Here is a 19750-nt window from a genome sequence, read left to right as displayed (position 1 = left end):
TTACTAGGATGTGATAGGGATAAAGTAGTGATAGCTCTGGTTTGAAAACACTGCTGTAACTGTATCACAAAATGAGCCTAATGCAATAAGCGATACATAATCTTCCTCTGTATTTTTGTCTGCATGCACTTTTTTGTGGAATTCACCAATGTTATTCTTACTTTTGTGCTTTTAATTTTACAAGTGGTTAAGAGCTTACCAAGACAAGATAAGAAAAAAAAAAAAATCTCATTCTCACAGTCCATACATTTTTCTTCCAATGCAAGGAAATATAGGTTTAAAAATGCATTATTCGTCATCACTTTTAAAAAATCATATGGTTTAGAGTAAGTATAAGATATCAGACTAGTGAATTTGTGGGTGAAAGACATACTTTGGTTCCACTGATTCCAATTAAGGGTATAAAAACCCTTGGACGACACTGCTTGTATTCAGCTGGATGGCTTACATACTGCTTTTAGATGCTTTGGCCAGGCCTTCTTGACTCCCCTAGTTGTCATTGTGGAGTGCTTGGCTTGAGCAATGCATTTTATTTGCCTCCATTTTCATGTCATACCATTTTCTTTGAGTATCAGTAACTGTGCATTAGAGCTTTGATAGTGCCCCAAAACAGCCCGGCTGTACATGAAACCACATAGTTTCTGTCCCAGCCCCACCCAAGTCTGAACAACAGCAGCAGTTTTGGGCCTGAGCCTCATTACAAACCTGAATTTGCACTGTTAAAATATATATATATATATGTGTGTGTGTGTGTATATATATATATATATATATATATATATCTATATATAAGCTTAAGTCAAGTAAAGTCTTTTCAGTGCGGTAACAAACATTTGAGAAATGGGGCATTTGGAAGTAGTCACCCCAAGTACCTGTGCTGGTAGAATTTACCATTCTGTTATTCAGAGCACCAGCACCATGAATTAACAAATGCTAAAGTATCACGTAAGCATTTGTTAATACTAGCGCTGTCAAGCAATTAAAAAAATAAAAGAAATCTAATAAATGACATGTACTGTGATTAATTAATCTTAATTAATCACATACATCAATTTTTGCTGCGAAAGTATTTAAAAAATTCAATTCAAATGAATTTTGGCAGATGAGTCATAAAAAAGCTGCTGGATTTGGAACACAATTGTCCCACTGTCCTCTACCAACGAAATTGGTCTGCAGTCCATTGCAATCCATTTTGCAAGGGAGTTATTTAGCCTGTCACAGATAGACTTACTCAGTTTGAGTCTGAACGCCTGGTCGAGTGTGGCTTGACAAGGCTGGCTTTCAGCACTAGCATCAGAGGCTGTGCCAGCTCAGACCTCCAGGTTTGTTGCTAAATGCTTTGTGTTGAGGTTATAATTTAAGGCTTTTAGTACTCCAATGGTATGAAAATTCCTTACAACAGAAATTGTAGAGAACGTTGCTCCCATCAACAGTTCCATCTGGGTGTTTTTTTAAATGTAAATGTTCCATTCATGGGGCCAAGCATTGTCGTCTCCTCTGCCTCCGTCATGTGACAAAGCCAATGTGGCCTTAAATTTCGCACTGGGTCAAAGGGCATCACGGAACTCGATTAATCAGCGTTAATTTTTTAACTTGTTACTTTTTATGTGATTAATGGAAATTAATGGGTTTTTTGACAACCGGGAAAATGCTGAAAACTTGCGACCATTTGAAGCATCACAAATGTTTCGCCATTGCTTGGTTTTTGACATTTCCATAATATCACTACTGATGCTATGGAAAATCATGTTTACTTGAAGTTTGTTTAACAGTATGTTGATTTCTGTACTGCTAAAATTGATCGTCTTACAGGCTTTTTATTGGTGGCACATCGGCAATTCTTGGACATGCACCAGCATACTTGCACATGGCACAACACCTTCTATATACAGTATAGTGTTTAGGGGGCGTTACCTTTGCCAATAACAAACAATCGGCCATATGCCCCCAATTGATGATGAAATTGGATTCATCATTCAGCACACCTGGGTAAAAGCAGATTTGGAAGGCAGATAATGTTTGGTACATCTGGACTTGGCTTCTCTTATTCATTAATGAAGAGAAAACATAAGAGAAATTGAAGAGAGTGTTGCTGCAGGACACCCATTGTCTCAGAATCGGCATACTTCAGAAAATTTGTGAATAATTCCTAAGAAGAGAGCTGCCCTGTGTGCACCCTGCAGGTTTGTTGCCAGAGCCAATAGTAGTAGTAGGTCTATTCTTTTTTTTCATGTTCTAAGCAGTGGAAGTTGGCTGGTAGCAAATTGTTAGACTAGTAAAGTGCCTTGTATTAAACAGAAATTATATTTGCTTATAAGAGTTATGTGACTAGATCAGTGGATATCTCAGAAAATTACAGACACACACAATCTCAGATCCTCTACATTTTCCAACTATACATTTCGACTTTTCAAATAAAGCTTGATCAGATGGACAGTTATTGATGCAATGTGCAAATGGCCAAATGGATTGAATTGAAACAATAAACCATTGTAGAAACAAGTTTAATCAGTAACCCCCTGTGACAGGAGAGTCCGGTGAATCCAATCAGAAGTTTGAAAGCAGTGAGATGCAGCTCAAGGTCAAAACCAGGGAGGCAAAGTTAGGATAATGAATCCATCCGTACTGAATCACATGTCTACCACAGTCACGATGTTGTGAAGGGACAGGGACAACAGCTGTCCGCAGCAAAAGTGGCAGAGCAGCTAATCCCTTTGGGGTGTGGGTGGTGTCACTGGGCTCGTGAACGGGGTCCCTCAATTACTATAAAAGCCTACTGAGTAGACAAAAGCATGTACACTCACGGTGGCTCACTTACTTTATGGCCACAAACCAAACACCGAGTCGATGTGCTCATACACGCAAAGAATCACTAAAACAGACAAGTACACAAACACATAAGTGAATGTAAAGCAACTACTATACACAGGGTAATTGTAAAGCTTAAAAAGCTTACGTTTAATTTAAAATGCCTTCCTTTAATTTATTCCCCTCTCACTATCTTCTAGAGAAAGCACAGCCTTTTTACACAAGCTGTAACTTTAACATAGATCACGGTCATGGGTTTTTATGTGAGCCCATGTGCTTTCCAATAAAATCTAAGAGCCCATTTATAAGGAGTGGACAGTTTAGACAAGAACCCTTACTTTCTGTTTTATTTGTGAAGAATACATAATTTAAAACTCCACAAAAATACACGGAAAAATTAAGTCTATATAGCCTATTCGAGTGCCTTTTCATAAACCTACAATCACAACCCTTACCTCCATTCCACCTATAGCTGCTTGAGATAAACATGAATAACCAACATTCCTGCAGTACTAACAACTCCTTCCACAGAGGCTCAATATCACTATCCAAATATCTAGTACAGGGTCTCTTGAGTGATGAAAAATATTCATGAAAAATAGATGATAGATTTCTTCAGTTCAAAATTAAGTCATCACCTTCAGATATTACGCATTGGGTTTTGTGAGACAAATGTGATTTTAATTAACTTTGTAGGAAACCAGGAACATTCCAGTTTTGAGTTGTAACTCCTGCTTCGCAAAAACGCTGCTGCTCCTGATTATTTTTTCTTCTGCCAGCCATGAACTACAGAGGTCGATAAAAGTGCTAAACGTCGATGAGTGGCAAGATGTAACTCAGCAGGTTGTTCTCATTTACTGTTCATATACGTACAAAATTTAATGCACAATAAGTTGTTTATAACCCACATAATTGTGAGCCAGGAGGCTGTGATCAGGCTGCAGGTTGCCTTGAGAGAGCAGGAGGAAGTCAGGTAACACAGTATAAAGAGCACACTATCTGTGTGTTCCAGTACCCATACTACCACAGTATACAGTATGACAGAAAAAGATTTAGTATGTCCCAATACAAAGTATGCAAAATTAAGAATGCCAAAAATACCAGGGTGTTCTACTACATGCTTTTCTGGCTATTCTGACCCACAGTCTTCTGCACAGTAGACGATACATCACATCGACTGAGCCACAAACAGATGAAGCAATGACGGAAGACAGTGCATTCAAGCAACTGGTGACCAGTGGAATAGTAATAATAGGAATGTTGATTGTTTAAGTGAACAAAATAATCATAAATATTACCAATAACAAAAGGACACAGCAATAAAAATAACAGTGACAGAGAACTGCAGGTGTAATAACACTGTCGCAAATATAATTGTTCGAAACTGCAATCTGTGCAGGTTTAAGTTTAGAGTTGAACTACATACATTGCAAGGTAACAAGGTAACAGGAGAGTTCTCCGGGTCTCCGTCTCTGGCGAAATCGGTAAGCAGCATTTGTTGTATCTCCAAGGTAACGAATATAAAAGCAAGAGGGTCAAAGTTCAGGGTGAAATGTTATGAGAAAGTAGTATGTCTTGATTCTGTGTATACTGCATGCAACAGTATGTACCTTTGAAGGGCAGCTGCAGTATCTACTAAAAGTAAAAAGAAAAAAAAAAGTATGTAATGTGGAATGCACCCATGGTGTATGTAAGGAGGTGATTGGAGTGGAGGACGGGTCAAACAAAGACAGGACTTTGGAGACCCTGGAGACTGCCGTTTGTGTCCGGTGTGAAACCAAAAGTCATGTCATGTTGACATGACACGTACTTTATTTGAGTGTTGACGTGAGGTGATGTACTTATGTAACTTGAAATAACTCAGCGTTGATGCCCAGAAATGATTCTTTTCATAAAACTAACCTAACCGATACTGGCACCAATATGTACATAACTTAACATAAGACATCATATGAACTGTTGTATGAGCTTCACTTGAACCCATTTAGATTTAAAGAGAAGGGCAAAGTAAGTCTTATTGTGGTTAGAAAACATCCACAGAAATACTCTTTATTTTGCCTCTGTAGCTTTTTGTCTACCTCTGCGCATCTCCTTTATTACATAGATTTAGACATCATTAGTTTGCAACGTTTATTGAAAATATTGTCTTTTGAATGGTCTACAATAACAAATTGCCCTATTGTACTACAGCATCCAAACAGGACCAGACACTTGTGATCTGTAATAATAATAATAAGATTAATATGTATGGCATGCCTTTTCCACCTCCTCTGATACAGTGCTATGTGATAGGCATGGGAAATAATAAGAACACATGGATTTCCATTCGTTTTTAATCAATATGGACACCCAGGGGAACACAAACAGACTAATTTTCTGTGTTTCATCTTCTCCAGGTCACCCAGTCACACACACAACAGCGAAATCTGCATACAGACTTCACTATCACATATCGCTATGTGGGAAGGGAAGTTAAAATCATGCTTCCCATCAAAGAAATGTGACTCATCTTTGCTCATCACTGAGCCTCCATTTACATCAGCTCATATATCTGCTTTGAGTGTCATTGAGCTGTGCCATGGACCAGCACTTTAAACCCCACCGGGAATGTGCATGACTCCTTCCTACTTCCAGCTACGCTGACAATTCCAGAAATGTCTAGCCTCATTTCCCTCAGCTATAGGCTCATATTCAACCAGAGCGAGGTTGGAATTTGTTTTTAAAATGTTTTATTGTATTTTACTCCTTTTTACTTTATTGCCTTCTCAGCAGTATGTAGTGGATAAGAGGGTTCCCCTCTGTGCAAGTTAATGCATTATAAATGTAACACATCTATAACAATGTACAAAGACATACACCTGTATTCCCTCTCACCTTTGCTGCGCCTTCGTCCTCTGTGCTGCTCTGTGTAAAACTTCATTTGGCTGTCATCTTCAGGCTCTGACCCTGACTCCCCTTGAGGCCCGAAGACACCTCCAGGTGCTGGCAGTGAGAAGAGAAGAGGAGAAAAAGTGGTCAGAAATTCAAGGAGAATCAATCATTTAAAGTATTTTAGGATACAATTATGCTGACAAAAAGATGGCAACCGTTAATCAGCATGTTTTTCAGGTAATCAGTGCTTAAAGACAGGACAGAGAAATGTGTGAAGACCATTCAAGTTATTCAACACAGGTTAGTCAGTCACAGTAGGTCTGACTCATGATTGCTGCGATTATGAAACTGAAAAAGGATAACAGTGATTCAAACTAAATTCAAGTTCAATTTAAAGGGCAACGTCGATATTTTCCAATCTGGAGCCTATTTTCACATGTTTTTTTGTTTCTGAGTAACTAATGGGAACAACAATTTCTGCAATTGGTCCAGTACTGAGTGAGAGTGCTGAAGCCAGCAGCTGCAAAACAAGCTGCAATGTAATCACTCAGGGCAATTACGCATAGTCAGTTTATGTCCACTAAACATGCTTATTTTTGCCACTGGGGAGCTCAGATTGTTTTTAGTAGTGTCAGACATCAACCTTTCTGTTAAAGAGTAAGATTATTTTTGTCTAAACAGAAACAACCCTGACTTGCCAGACTACATTAAAAAACAGTAATTTTATGATCCTAAAACACACTATATTCCAAGCTGATAGAAATAAGATAAAACATACAAAAGCCATTTTGTTTAGTCTTTCCATTGTTCCAACAATTGCCAAGTCTAGTTCAGTTCTAATAAACTGTTACCTCACCCAGTTACACGTGAAAATATACCAGCTCTATACACACTAAAATCACTGTTTTTTTATGTGGAGTCTGGTATGTATGGTGATAGTGGTTAAACAAAAAGGATTTTACACTTATACAAAAAGGTCGACCTTGTAGACATCCTTTCCATAATGTTTTCAGAGACTTAGAACTATCTGAGCCCATTAGTGGCCAAAACAAGCAGTCTTAGTGGACACAAATTGACAGTGCATAATTGCCCTAAGTGATTACATTCCAGCCTGTTTTGCCTCTGCCGGCTGCAACCCTGTCACTCAATACTGGACCTATTTCAAATATTGTTGTTCCTATTAGTCACTCAGACACAAAAATATGAGAAAGTAGGTTCTAAACTGAAAATACCAAAACAGTATGAAATTTATATTCAGTTCAAGATTAGTTAAATTCAAATGATAACCATGCAATCCATGATATACTCCACTGAAAAAAAATTGTTGTTTTGTTTGAGTTGTATGCAGAACTTTATTAGTTTATTGTTGCTACTTCCACTTTGGTGATGTACATTTTAGGGAAATATAGTATTAATTTCAGATGGAATGATAATAAACTAATCTTATTCAAATCGGCCAAGATGTATTTTCTAGAACTGAAAACATTTGTCCATTGAAATTGGGCAAAAAACATTAAAATTCATTCAAGTATTCATATGAAATCTTACATACAGATATGAACTAGTATATTGTAGATGCTTACAGTTACATTACTGTACTGTGACTAAAACTTCACTGAACTAAATCATCCATCTATTTTCATCTGCCAAAGCAGAAGTGGATGAACTAAATCAAACCAAAGTTAGTTAAGAGAATGGGTGACTGCAGCATTTGAATCCATCACCTGTAATATTGGGTTGCCATTACAAATTTTGCTCTTCATTGCAACCAGACTGATTTTTCCAATGGAAGATGTTCTGTTGTACTTGGAAGCATTTTTTCTACAGAGTTCCCCAGAGATCAATTCTAGGTCCTGTGTAGTACTCAGTTGAGTTCAGTTTTCAGTGATGTGCTGATGATTCTCCACTTTTTGTACTGCTGAAATACCATAACAAAGTGAAAACTTTCTTTTTATCAGACATTGATTCTGAACTTTTTGTAACAGGGCTCCAAACTTTCATCAGCTTGCTTTGACATTTTTATTCATGGCAAAATGACTAACCATGAATTACAGTTAGAAACTTGTTTTTTAGTATATAATATGCCAAGGTCAGGGGGTGGGGAAAGAGCAGTGACCCTTACTTTACTGACTCATTTGTAATGTCCATACATACCCCTGGATAAAAAAAAAAAAAAAAAATCTACAGCTTCCTCAATGTGGTTGCTGTCTACCACCCAGTGTGATTATATTAAATCTCTATTGAGGAAGTGAGCAATCCTATACCTCTCCAACCTCTGCTGTCCCTCCTTGTCAGATTTATTGGCCACTGTTGGTAATTTGTCCGTTCTTATCAAGTCTCTGGAGCTCAATTTGTTAATCAAATTGGGTCACATCCCTAGAGTGTGTGCATGTCTGTGTTTAAGTCAGGGTGCGAGCAAAAATCGAGGCTGTGAGAGTTAAGAGGCTTTGTTTGTACTGCGCTGCCACCACGACATCAAAACACACATTCCTGCTAAATGCACAGGGGCTGCCACATAGAGATAATTGCCAGGGATTTGCAAAGTGTTAAGCCACTGATGGATAAATAAGTAATCTAAAATAACCTAACAGTGTGGACAGCTTCAAACTGCATTTTAAGCCTGATATAAAAGGTCCACCGGAGAGTGTCTGTTAAATATGTTTATACTGTAAATCACATTTTTCGGTATTGTTATTACAACGTTATTTTAGCCAAAGTAACATCCTAAAGAAATGACTTTATGCTAATAACATCTATCTAATTTCCTCATGGTTGTACATATGTTTTGCTTGTATAATCCCCAGGATCACAGTGATTACACTTCCTAATCTCCCAGAGTGGAAAGGGGATAATGGACAGAAAGGAAATCAATGCTCTCCTCTTGACTATGAAGGAGCATCTAAGAAGAAATGCTTCACCTGTTGACAGAAAATTGAAACAAGTAAGCATGGAAAAAAATGTACAAAAGGGTTGTGGTGTGTTGTGTCAATATCCTAATCCATATTTTATGTGAGGACAGTTAATAATGGCTCATGCATATTTACTCCACTGTGGAGAAAAAAGCTTTACCCCCACAGGGATGATTATAGGTCATGGTTACACTTCTAAGTGCTGTCAGTTGGTAACTGTGTCTTTCATGGTACATTATTACAGCAATGCAGTGCAACTGAGATAAGGGAGGATACTTAGAGCAAAATATGTATTTTTTGGATTTCGTCTTGTAAGGTCTAAGTCTGTCCGTGGCCTGTTTTCATCAATTATCTGCTAAAAGTTACATTTTGGAGAGGTCAAAACTCCAGGAACATTTGTAGTAAAGAACAACTTCACTGTAAGACCATTGTCTTTTGGCTTGTGGCCTTCATTACAGTCAGATGACCCTGACCCTGACCCTTTCCCTTTTCCAAGCACTTCCTTTTTTCAGGGTGCTCCGGCTTTTTTTCTGCTCCGAGCATTTTGAGTTGGAAAAAACGTTTCAGAAAGGCACTGGTGACATAACTGCCCTTTTTTGGGGGGGGTAGGCTACTATCTATCTACTTTCACAACCAAGACAGGAAAGCTTATTTGTGAGGGCAGATTACCCTGATATTGAGTGTTATTCAACCATCTGTTAATGTAGCATTATATTAGCTACCTAGCCAACAGTAGTGTCAAGATATTGTTGCTATAAAAACAAAACCAAAGTGCAGCACGTCATTAAAAAAAAGATGCTCTGCGCACTTTTTTTATGAAGCACTGGGATCAAACACTCCCCAGCATTCTATCCCAGCACTTTTCTGAGGATGTAAACTGCTTTGTGGACACACACCCTAAGATTTTTTATAAACTCTGACCCAGAGCTCATTTTTATATCCCTTCCTAACAAAAGGCATGTAACCTAATACCTTCAAAGATAAGATATAATTCAGTCACAGACTGTTCACATTACAAAGACTGGGCACTAAAATATAATCACTTCTTTCCGAGAATGGATGAATAGTGGAGCACGTTTACAGCATTCAAGCAATTGATCGATTCAGGAATATAGCATTGTGTGAAAACTGGCTCTGGGGGGAGCTCAATCATCTAATGTTTGATTATTTTCTTCCCGAGTAAAATTTGTGCAAAACTTAATTGACAATATCAAATGCCAGACAGAAACTAATAGATGACCAAGACAAGGACTGCTTGGATTCTAGTAGAGCCAAGCTGATGCAGATCGGAGAAATGGATTCTTACTGAGCTGAGACTGACTGTAGAGTTTTCAGGGTCAAAAGCAGAATACAAACTTTCTAAGGCTCAGTGTCCATATATTAATTTATTCATTTTCTGTAATGGCTTATCCTGTTAGGGGTCATGGAGGGGCATCCGGTTAGAGGTTGTAGGGGGGCTGAGGCCTATCCCACCTGACATTGGGCGAGAGGCAGGGTACACCCTGGACAAGTCATCAGACTATAACAGGGCTGACACATAGATACAGACAACCATTCACACTCACATTCACACCTACGGCCAATTTAGAGTCACCAATTAACCTAACCTGCATGTCTTTGGACTGTGGGAGGAAGCCGGAGTACCCGAAGAAAACCCATGCTTACATCGGGAGAACATACAAACTCCGCAAATAAGGGCTTCCCCACCCTTTTTTTGTTCCCAATGAAGATAGAGTCTATTCCACTCCCTAAAGAAAAACCACTGCACCCAGCGCCTTTTTTTCGAGTGCTCCGAATTTTTGGTGTTCCCGCATGGAGCACCTCTAGTCCTTAATTTTTAAGAAAGGCGCTGATGTCCCCAGTGCCCTACCAGTGCTTTTCTGCCAGAAAAAAAGGTTAAATGGACACTCACAAAGAGGCAAAAAGTTGCTTGTTGCTTTTTGTTAAGCTTGTAGTAGCCAAGGACACACTTTAAATACAAGGTACAAGGGGTACATAAGACACATTTTGTCAAACTGTTCACCTTTAAAACCGTTCTTTTCTCCTGAATCTAAAACCCTCCTTATTAAAAGTAGTTTATTGCCAACCATAGAGCAACATATTCTCTCTTCCTTGTCCACTGGACACAGTCATAATTCCTGTGCAACTGTGGAGCAATGCAGGTCAAATTCCCCTCCTTTACTCACTTCATAAACATTATGTCATAGCTCATGAAAATTTGCCAGCGCCATAAAGATTTTAGACATGATTAAAAGTTCTATTAAGTCTGCGTAAAAAAAAGTGTGCACAGAAAGCTGTAGTCATTCTTTTGGTCTGGTGCACTTAAACAGGTCGAGAGTCGAGTTGGATTTTGAGTGCGAGAGTCTGGCGGTATTTGGAGAGCGGAGCCAAGGCAATGTGGTGTAAAATTGGTTCTGAATTTATGCATCGTGTTAGAACATGCCCAGAGAGGTGGTAGATGGAGACGAAGACAGACTGAGAAAGAGACACAAAAATAGAGTCGAACAAATACACATATATATAAAAGGAGCATGGCAGTGGATTCACAGATCAGCCTAAACAAACTGTTAAACTTAAAGTTGATTGTCCACATTGAACATGTATTTTCATTCCACCTAATTAAATTCTGATATCCTATATTGCGATAAATGTATTTTCTGCAGCTCAGTCATCAATAAATGCATCATTCCAGAAAGGCAAGCACTTTCCTGTTTTTTGTTTTTTTTTTGTTTTTTTTTTGCCCTCTCTCAGGGGCACTCACCGGAAAGTGATGATTGTGTTTTCAGTCCTTGACTTAAGAATTGCAGTTATGCTTCAGGTCTGATCTGAAAATTTCATCTGTATACACCTCAACATTGAATGAGCCCTGAAAAAAACACTCACAAGAACCCTCAATGTGATTCATGCAGTCTTCACATTTGGCTTGGACCTTGAAGGACTCACAGACAGAATGAGTGCGTTTTGATTGAAGGAAAAGACAAATGCCTCATATTGTGGAAGTGATTAAAATGTCTCTTTTTGCGGATGTACCAGACTGATTAAACAGAACCTGGTTGCAGAAAAAATCTGTTTCCATTTTCACTAATTCTAAAAGTCTTTAAGGGATACCTTGCAGATTTTGAACCAGGTCTTTGCTACTGCGGTGTGAGCAGATGAATGATGAATGGGAACACCCCACCTGTGCCATTAGCAAAAATGAAGGGAAATATTGCATCATGTGGTGGATACTGGCTGGCGGATGGTCAGAGAGCTCCAGGAGCTGGCGCACAGTGGGTGCCTTTAGGGTACGGTCACACATGAGCAAATTAACACCGGCAAATTTTCTTCTCCCGCTCACTTGCATTCAATACGAGCAGCAGGGGTGAATAAAACATTCCAGTGGCAAAGTAAATTTGCATCCTCACATCACGTAGAGTCCAACTGTGGTGAACTTTGACCAGTGAAGTCGCAGCCACGACTGATAGCAAATGTGTGGAAAGACACAGAGAGCCTGTAGACCTGCTCTTGACATGCATTCCAGTGATCTGAACACAAGTGAACAGCTGAGACACATCACTGTTCACACCTGTGCCTATTATGTATCTCCAGCTGACCAGATTTTTTCACTGCCTTGCTCGCACTTATTACGTCCACACTTTTGCTAGCTGCTCTGTATGCTTGCTACTCATGTTAGCGGCTATGTCATTATAGCTGGGGATATCGCTGTCAGCAAAACTCAACACGTCCCCTTCCATAGGGTAAAACAATAGATGGTCACGCAATATTTTATCCAACTCGAGATAAAATGGGTTATAGAGCATCAAACCACTGTTATCAGCCCAACCACCACATCCTGCACTGTTGACATAGTCCTTGTCGAGGACGCATCAGGATGCATTAGTGTTTACATGACAAAAGATACAGGCTCTGATTATTGCTGTGTCTAACCAGCTGATATTGTATGATATTGGCAATGAAAAACACAAACTGCCCCACATGAGAGATGCTGCCTGCTGGCAGTGAGTCGAGACAGGCATGGAACTTGAGAAAATGAAAAATGTACTAGTGACATCATATTTCGTGGTATTTATTAGGGGTGGGGGGAAAAATCAATACAGCATAGTATCGCGATATTTTGCATGGCAATATTCTATCCATACACTGCTGCCAAGTAAGTAATCTTTTATTATATACATCATTCATTTTTTGCAAATGTACATTTTAATACAACCTTTGGGACAAGAACAATAAAATCAATTGCTTTTTTGGTCCACTAGATGGTGCTGATGTTTTTTTTTTTTTTTGGTTTGGTTTTTTTGGTGAGGTCAGCAGAGGTCATAGTCAGCGGCATTTGGCAGGAAGTTCATGAAAACAAAGATGGAGGCACACTAGGAAGAAATCAGAAACATGCCGTCTGCGTTTAAATCAAATGTCTGGACTTCTTTTGGATTTTTTATCACCGAAGGTAAAGAGGACTTAAAGGATAACTTCGGTATTTTTCAAACCGGGCTCTATTTCCCCATGTGTATGTGTGTGTATGATTCATAGGTACAACTTCTTCTAAAATTGGTTCAGTATTGAGGGAGGAGGATGCAGCCGGGAGCCACGAAACGAGCTAAAATGGTAACGGGGGCAAATGCGTCCCGTATAAGTTTACGCATTAAAAGTGTTTTTTTTTTCGCCACTGATCGGTTCAGATCGCCAGTGCTATCTCTGTAAAAAGCATAGTAAACTTTTCCCTTACCTCTGGGCTGTGTGTGACGGTCAGTGGCGAAAAAATACACTTTTAATGTGCAAACTTATACAAGACGCATTTGCCCCCATATCTACCGTTTTAGCTCGTTTCGCGGCTCCGGTTGCATCTGCCTCCCTCAATACTGAACCAATTTTAGAACGAATTGTACCTATGAATCATACGCACACATATACATGGGGAAATAGAGCCCAGGTTGAAAAATACCGAAGTTGTCCTTTAAGTCGCAGCGGCTCGGAGCTCCCACAGTTAGTGTAGCCTTTTCGCAATACTGGTAGCACTAAGTTATTAATATGCTGTCATAATGCACTTTATTTTATATCTATTTATGTTGGGGATTGGATCACTATTTATTTGGGATTATGTATTGCTATCACTATATGACTATGCAGTGATGGAAATGCTCCAACATTATCTTGTTGTTTTTCAAACAATGACAAACTATTGAACTGAATTGAATTGAATTAGGCTGAATTGAAATGAATTGAACTGAACTGAATTAAATTAAATTAAATTGACATGGATATGACACATGTAATTTGCAAGCAGTGTCATATGAGAATAAAATACTCTAGGAATACTATGTAAGTAAGTAAGTAAGTAAGTAAATCTTTATATATATAGTACCTTTCACAGTTCAAAGTCACAAAGTGCTTCACAATAAATATACAAACAGTTAAATAAATAGAAAATACAGCAAGTACAAACAGCAAAAGATACAGTCCAACCAAAACAACAATCTATATACAATCTATATAATTACTTACAATTGTCCAAACACCTGCCTAAAAAGGTGAATCTTCAATTGCATCTTAAAAATGTGGACAGAGGATCTCAGGTCCAAGGGCAAGGAGTTCCAAAGGTTTGGGGCCATGGATTGAAAAGCTCGGTCACCCCCAGTTTTCAGCCTTGTCCGAGGCACAACCAGGAGCCCCTGGTTGGAAGACCTCAGTTGGAGATATAAGGGTTGAGGAGCTCACAAATGTAAGTGGGGGCTACTTTGTGGAGGGCTCTGTATGTCAGGACCAGGACCTTGAATTGGAATCTAAAGTGAACTTGAAGCCAATGCAGGGATGCCAAGATGGGGGTGATATGGCAAGACTTATGTGACCAAGTGAGCAACCTGGCAGCAGCATTTTGGGCAAGTTGTAAATGGTCCAGAGATGTTTTACTGAGGCAGGTGAACAGTGAATTGCAGTAGTCAAGCTGGGATGAAATAAATGCATGGATGGCCATTTCCAGTTCTGAGCCCTCTATGAACATGAGGGCTCACCTCACACTCCACCATCCAGAGATAGCATTCGCAATTGATGACCAAGCTAATGCCAAACCCACTCCACCAAAAATGAACCAACACTGGAAGCACTTAGCTCGACGAAACTACCATCCAACTCTGAAAGAGCAAGAAAATAACTCAGTCCATCACCTCCTTCATGTGTAAGGATGTTCGCTCATACAGGGTTGCTGAAAACGAAGACTTTGCTACATGCTAAAAACACTGGAACTCAGGTATGTTACTCCGTCCCGACATTCCTTCACAGACACAGCCATACCCAAGCTCTACAGAGAAGTTAAACATAAAGCTGAGGAATCTGAGTACAGCAGGAAGAGTGGCATTAACTTTTGATGCCTGCACTTCAAGGTCAGTGGATATGTGACTATAATGACACATTATCTCACAGAGGACTGGCGACTGCTGTCTCATGTTCTCCAAACAAGAGCAGTACACCAAAGCTGCAAACATTGCAGACCTGCAAAATGCAGCACAACAATGGGGGTTCGTCATTGTAACAGACAACACTTCTAACATGGGTGCTGCCATTCAGTTAGCAGAATACCTGCATGTGAAGTGATCCACTCACACATTTAATCTGGCCTCTCAGAGGGTGTTGAATCTGCCAACAGTTCAGTCTGTCAGGTGTATGCAGCATTTACAACAGGTTTTATGACGATGTTGGTCAGTCTGTCTGCTTTGCATCACATTTTGCTGCAATAAAAAGTATTGAAGTCAGATGAATAGACTAAAATTTTATCTTATGAGGTAAAACTGATGTTGACAAAGTTTTCCTTTGGGGAAATAATTTGCATCTGGGGAAACAAGGTAATAAATTGCAATATATTGTATTGCAATACTACCATATCGCAATAATATTGTTTTGTGATATCATGATGATATTGTATTGTGAGTCCTCTGGCGATTCCCACACATAGCATTTATAAGCAACCACCTAACAGTGGCTAGCAAGTTAGATGTCTGTGTCCATCATATCAGGCACTACCCACATTAATCACAAATACCGGCCCCGTGCGACCTTACCTCCACACTATTCATCTGCACACACCCCTCACACTGCAATGACAAAGGCCCATGTATCCCTTTAATGTAAATTGCAGTAATGTGATTCATTGTGATGAATGGCACAACTAAGGTGAGAGACACAGATCTTATGATATCATCTTCTTAAAAGATTGTAACAATCTTTGTGTAGAACTCTTCAGAATTACAAGTTATACATTAAAGTGCTTTCAAATGTAAAATAAAAACAGCAGGGTTATCAGATACAAGGCGTCATGAGGAGAATCTTTAATCACTGAATGGAGTGAAATAAAACAATCATAAATGGGAGGGAAGGACAAGAAAAAAGTTGGAGAAGTCACGAAGCAGTTTTACAGTCTAATTTGAGAAAGCTCTGTAACCCTTAGTAACAAAAGATGTGATGACTGACACATCTGTGATGTAACTGAGGGCATTTAAGGGTGTGAAAGTTATCAACAAACTACTCAATATCCAGTGAAGAGACGGGGGAAGTACTGTAATAGGGATTCCTGGAAATGTAGCTGTGATGAAATAAATGTGCGGATGACATTTTCAGTTTGGCACACAACACAAACGACTTACTTTTGGCTATGTTCCTCAACCCATAACCCCAAAACGCCCCTTGATGAAATGAGGACTGGTCAAAATGTCCTCGCTTTGTGAAATTGCCCTCTGAAGGTCTTTAGCACAAAAAGGTTGCCACCAAAATAGAAACTGTAATATACACACGGTAGACGCACCCAGGTCATGTTCCACTTACGCTCTCGACCAGATTTACACACAAGAAATCAAATTAGCTTTCCATTAAATGTGCACTTTCAACCTGTGTCAGATTAGTGTCTGATTTACTAAAGCATGAGCTAATTACGCAATCTGAGATTCAGACTGTGTTCCAGCCGCTCTCTAGGAGCAATCAGTAATGAAAAAGAATTACTCATTAATGAACTAAGATGTATATGAACTATAAAGGCTGAATTTCAAAGCACAAAAAACCTCAATGTATAAAAGGTCTGGAAAAATCAAAGCAGTTGGAATACATGCATTAATCTCTTGGGTAAAGAAAAAGAGATGGAATCTTTGTATATAATGAAGTACAAAATAAAAGACTGATAAACTAACAGCCAACAAAATGTAAATGAATTATCAAGCGGGAACAATTGCCACAGTGCATTAGCACCTCAGTGTACATCAAAATCAGTTTCAAGTTTAATAACCACAGTCACAACCCTCTGTACACTCTTTGTTTGGTTTCATAAAATGATCAGATATTGCTGTCTTTTTTTCCCCCAGTCTGTGAAGCTCTGAAGTTTAGTGCAGCCCTCTTCGCACTCTTTTTGTTATGTGTTCACCTTTTGTCTGCTGTCATGGAGATGTGAACAAAGAGCCGGACAGTTTCATTTTTAAAACCTTTTTTGAACAGTCTTTTGTAACTAACAAAAAAAAAAGTGAAAATCTGCAGAGACACCCAGAGATGACGCTTGGTAAACCCAGAGGAATATAAAGTCAACAACACTTGTACATTATATATTTCTGTCATTTGCATGATCCCTCCTCAAATACATATGCATAAAGGATAAAGTAACGTTCCACTGATCTCACAAAAGGTGTGTTGACAGACCCTTTGTGTTGGTGTGTGTGTGTGTGTGTGTGTGTGTGATCCAGATGACTGGTGAATTGTGCTTCCAGGCTAGGGCGCACGTTTGATAAATAACACACACAAGAATACATCTGAAACAAGGTGCAGAAGTCTTTGGAAATCTGGCCCTGGGTCTTTTCTACCTCACTGCTTTTTTTTCCCCTCCTTCTCACTACCTCTCTCCCTCTTTTAGTCCATTTTCTTCCGTCTTGATCTTGCTTTTCTCTCACTCAGCAGTAACACCTTCCAAACTGAGTCCCATAAAAACATCAACTCCCAGAACACTAAGGCTAAACTCCAGCATGTCGGTACTACAAATTTCAATTACTCGGGCGCACCCTCCCTGCTTTCACAGTACCTTTCACAGTCCGAAGTCCATTAGATAATTTCAGAGTCCTCTAGGTCTTTTTCGCAGCCTCATTCAATCTGCTTTCCCTCCATCTGTTTTGCCCTCCATCTGTTTTGTTACACCTGAAGCTATTTCCCCTGCCAAACAGAAATTTCTTTTATCTCCAGTTACATATAGAATTTCATAAGTGTTATAATTACTTCTCGGTTACTTTCAATCAGCACTTCAGAATGCTGCAATGCTTTCTTGAAAACATAGATTATTCATTACATTCTCCTCACAGTCACCTGTATTGACTTCTTCATGTTGATAAGGCAAAGGCACCCACTGTCATCATTAGCATTCCTGCTCAAGGAAGACAACGGGGTGTTTTTCTGCGCAAAAATGTATATGCTCTCAGACTATAAAATCACTCAACACCTCAGACTGTTGTGAGGGATGCAAATTACAAATGCGGACAAAAAGAAAGGTGTATCAGTAAGACAGAGAGGATTGGATCCAGTTTTCCACTGTGCCATAATGCTAAAAAAATAAACATGTCATTTTAATCCAAATGAAAAAAAAAAGAAAAAAAAGTAAGAAAAGTAATAAAAAACAAACAAAGAAATACAAACAATTGTAAAGCAATACTGTCTTAGCAGGAAATCAATGAATAAGCAAATCAGGAATTTGAGAATACATATTTAATGTCATGATAATAATATTAAGTTCATCACTTAAAGCTTTTTAAGTGTTTGGGAAATGCATAAGTGTAAGACATTAAGAGAGTTTTCAATTAATTAATAATACTTGACATTATTCCTTTAGCATGCTCATAAAATCACTCACTGATTATGTATATGTACATGTTTAAGTTCAATAATGGAGAAATAGGCCCACAGAGACAAAAGTCAAGCACATATATAAAAATAAGACAAGGAACATAAGAAAACAGACATAAACAAAAGCTTTTCTAGCCAAAAGGAGAAGGAGATGTCGCAATTATATACCAAAGCAAGAATGATGTGATTTGGTGGTAAAGGGGTTTAAACGAGAAAGTAAGACAGACAGCGTGACTAGTAGCTGTTCTAGAGGGAAAGAACACATATTTATACATGAGTTAAGAGAGAACTGAAAGTCTGTGGGAGAGAGACAGAGAGAGAAGTAGGCTGTTTTCCAATCTTTCCTGTAATGAGAAGGATTAATACTTATGGGAAAGTGGGGATGTGAGGTGATGAGTTCAATCTGAATAGTAAAAGCTAATCATCTTCTGCATAGGAGGAGGGCACATCACACTCTGGTGGTACTATAATATACTGTATTTTACACCAGCACAGAAAAAAAAAGCTCACACTCGCAAACCTAATGGCCCTTACCTACTCCTAAAAATTATAAAGTCAGATTGAGAGAGCAAAAAGATTGCCTTAAACTCCAATACTCACATTACCATGAACTGCCTACCACTATTTGAGTAGAAATATTTGTTTCTCAATTCGGGCTCTTCACATTGGCAGGCAGTACCCTTATTTCTACTGTATGTACTTTAGGAATCCTATTAGTGTGGCAAACAGTGGCTTCCTTGACTGACAGGACAATAATCCCTATATTTGGTGAAACTGCCCCAACAATTATCTTAAATAACAACCAAGCTACCAAATAATGGTGAGAGGAAATAAGGGACCCATTATGATGCAATCTTTAGCCCAAACTTTTTTTTTTATTACTCATTTAGTTTTTTTCATTAGGAGCAGTAGAGCAAGGACAGACCCTAAAGTGAAAAGTCAATTCTATGTAGATGACTTGGTGCTATTTTCCATCTATCCACCCATTTTCAACAGCTTATCCAAAGCTTGGCTGTGGGGGCAGTAGACTGAGCAAAGTATTACAGACGTCCCTCTCCCCAGCAACGCTTTCCAGCTCTAAGTGTTTCCAGGCCAGACAAGATAATAATCCCTCCAGCATGTTCTACTTCTGCTCTTGGGCCTCCCACCAGTTGGACGTGCCCGGAATAGCTCTAACAAGAGGCGCACAGGAGGCATCCTGATCAGAAATGCCCGAACCACCTCAACTGACCTCTTTTGATGCAAAGGAGCAGCAGCTCCACTCTGAGCTCCCTCTGGGTGTTCGAACTCCTTACCCTATCTCTAAA

The 19750-nt window shown here is 39.1% G+C and overlaps 1 protein-coding gene across 4 annotated transcripts in view; it reads right to left on the bottom strand.

The window, feature by feature from the left end:
- LOC125905619 (astrotactin-2-like) overlaps positions 1–19750 on the bottom strand; it is a 431706-nt gene that overhangs the window by 240325 nt on the left and 171631 nt on the right. For all 4 annotated transcript variants that reach the window (XM_049603723.1, XM_049603724.1, XM_049603726.1 and 1 more), the window contains one exon: positions 5683–5790. In XM_049603723.1, coding sequence (XP_049459680.1) covers positions 5683–5790 — 108 coding nt within the window. The remainder of the gene's footprint in view (positions 1–5682; positions 5791–19750) is intronic.

Source organism: Epinephelus fuscoguttatus, linkage group LG18, assembly GCF_011397635.1.
Source record: "Epinephelus fuscoguttatus linkage group LG18, E.fuscoguttatus.final_Chr_v1".
NCBI classification, from domain to species: domain Eukaryota; kingdom Metazoa; phylum Chordata; class Actinopteri; order Perciformes; family Serranidae; genus Epinephelus; species Epinephelus fuscoguttatus.
This window is presented reverse-complemented; position numbering and strand designations above follow the sequence as displayed.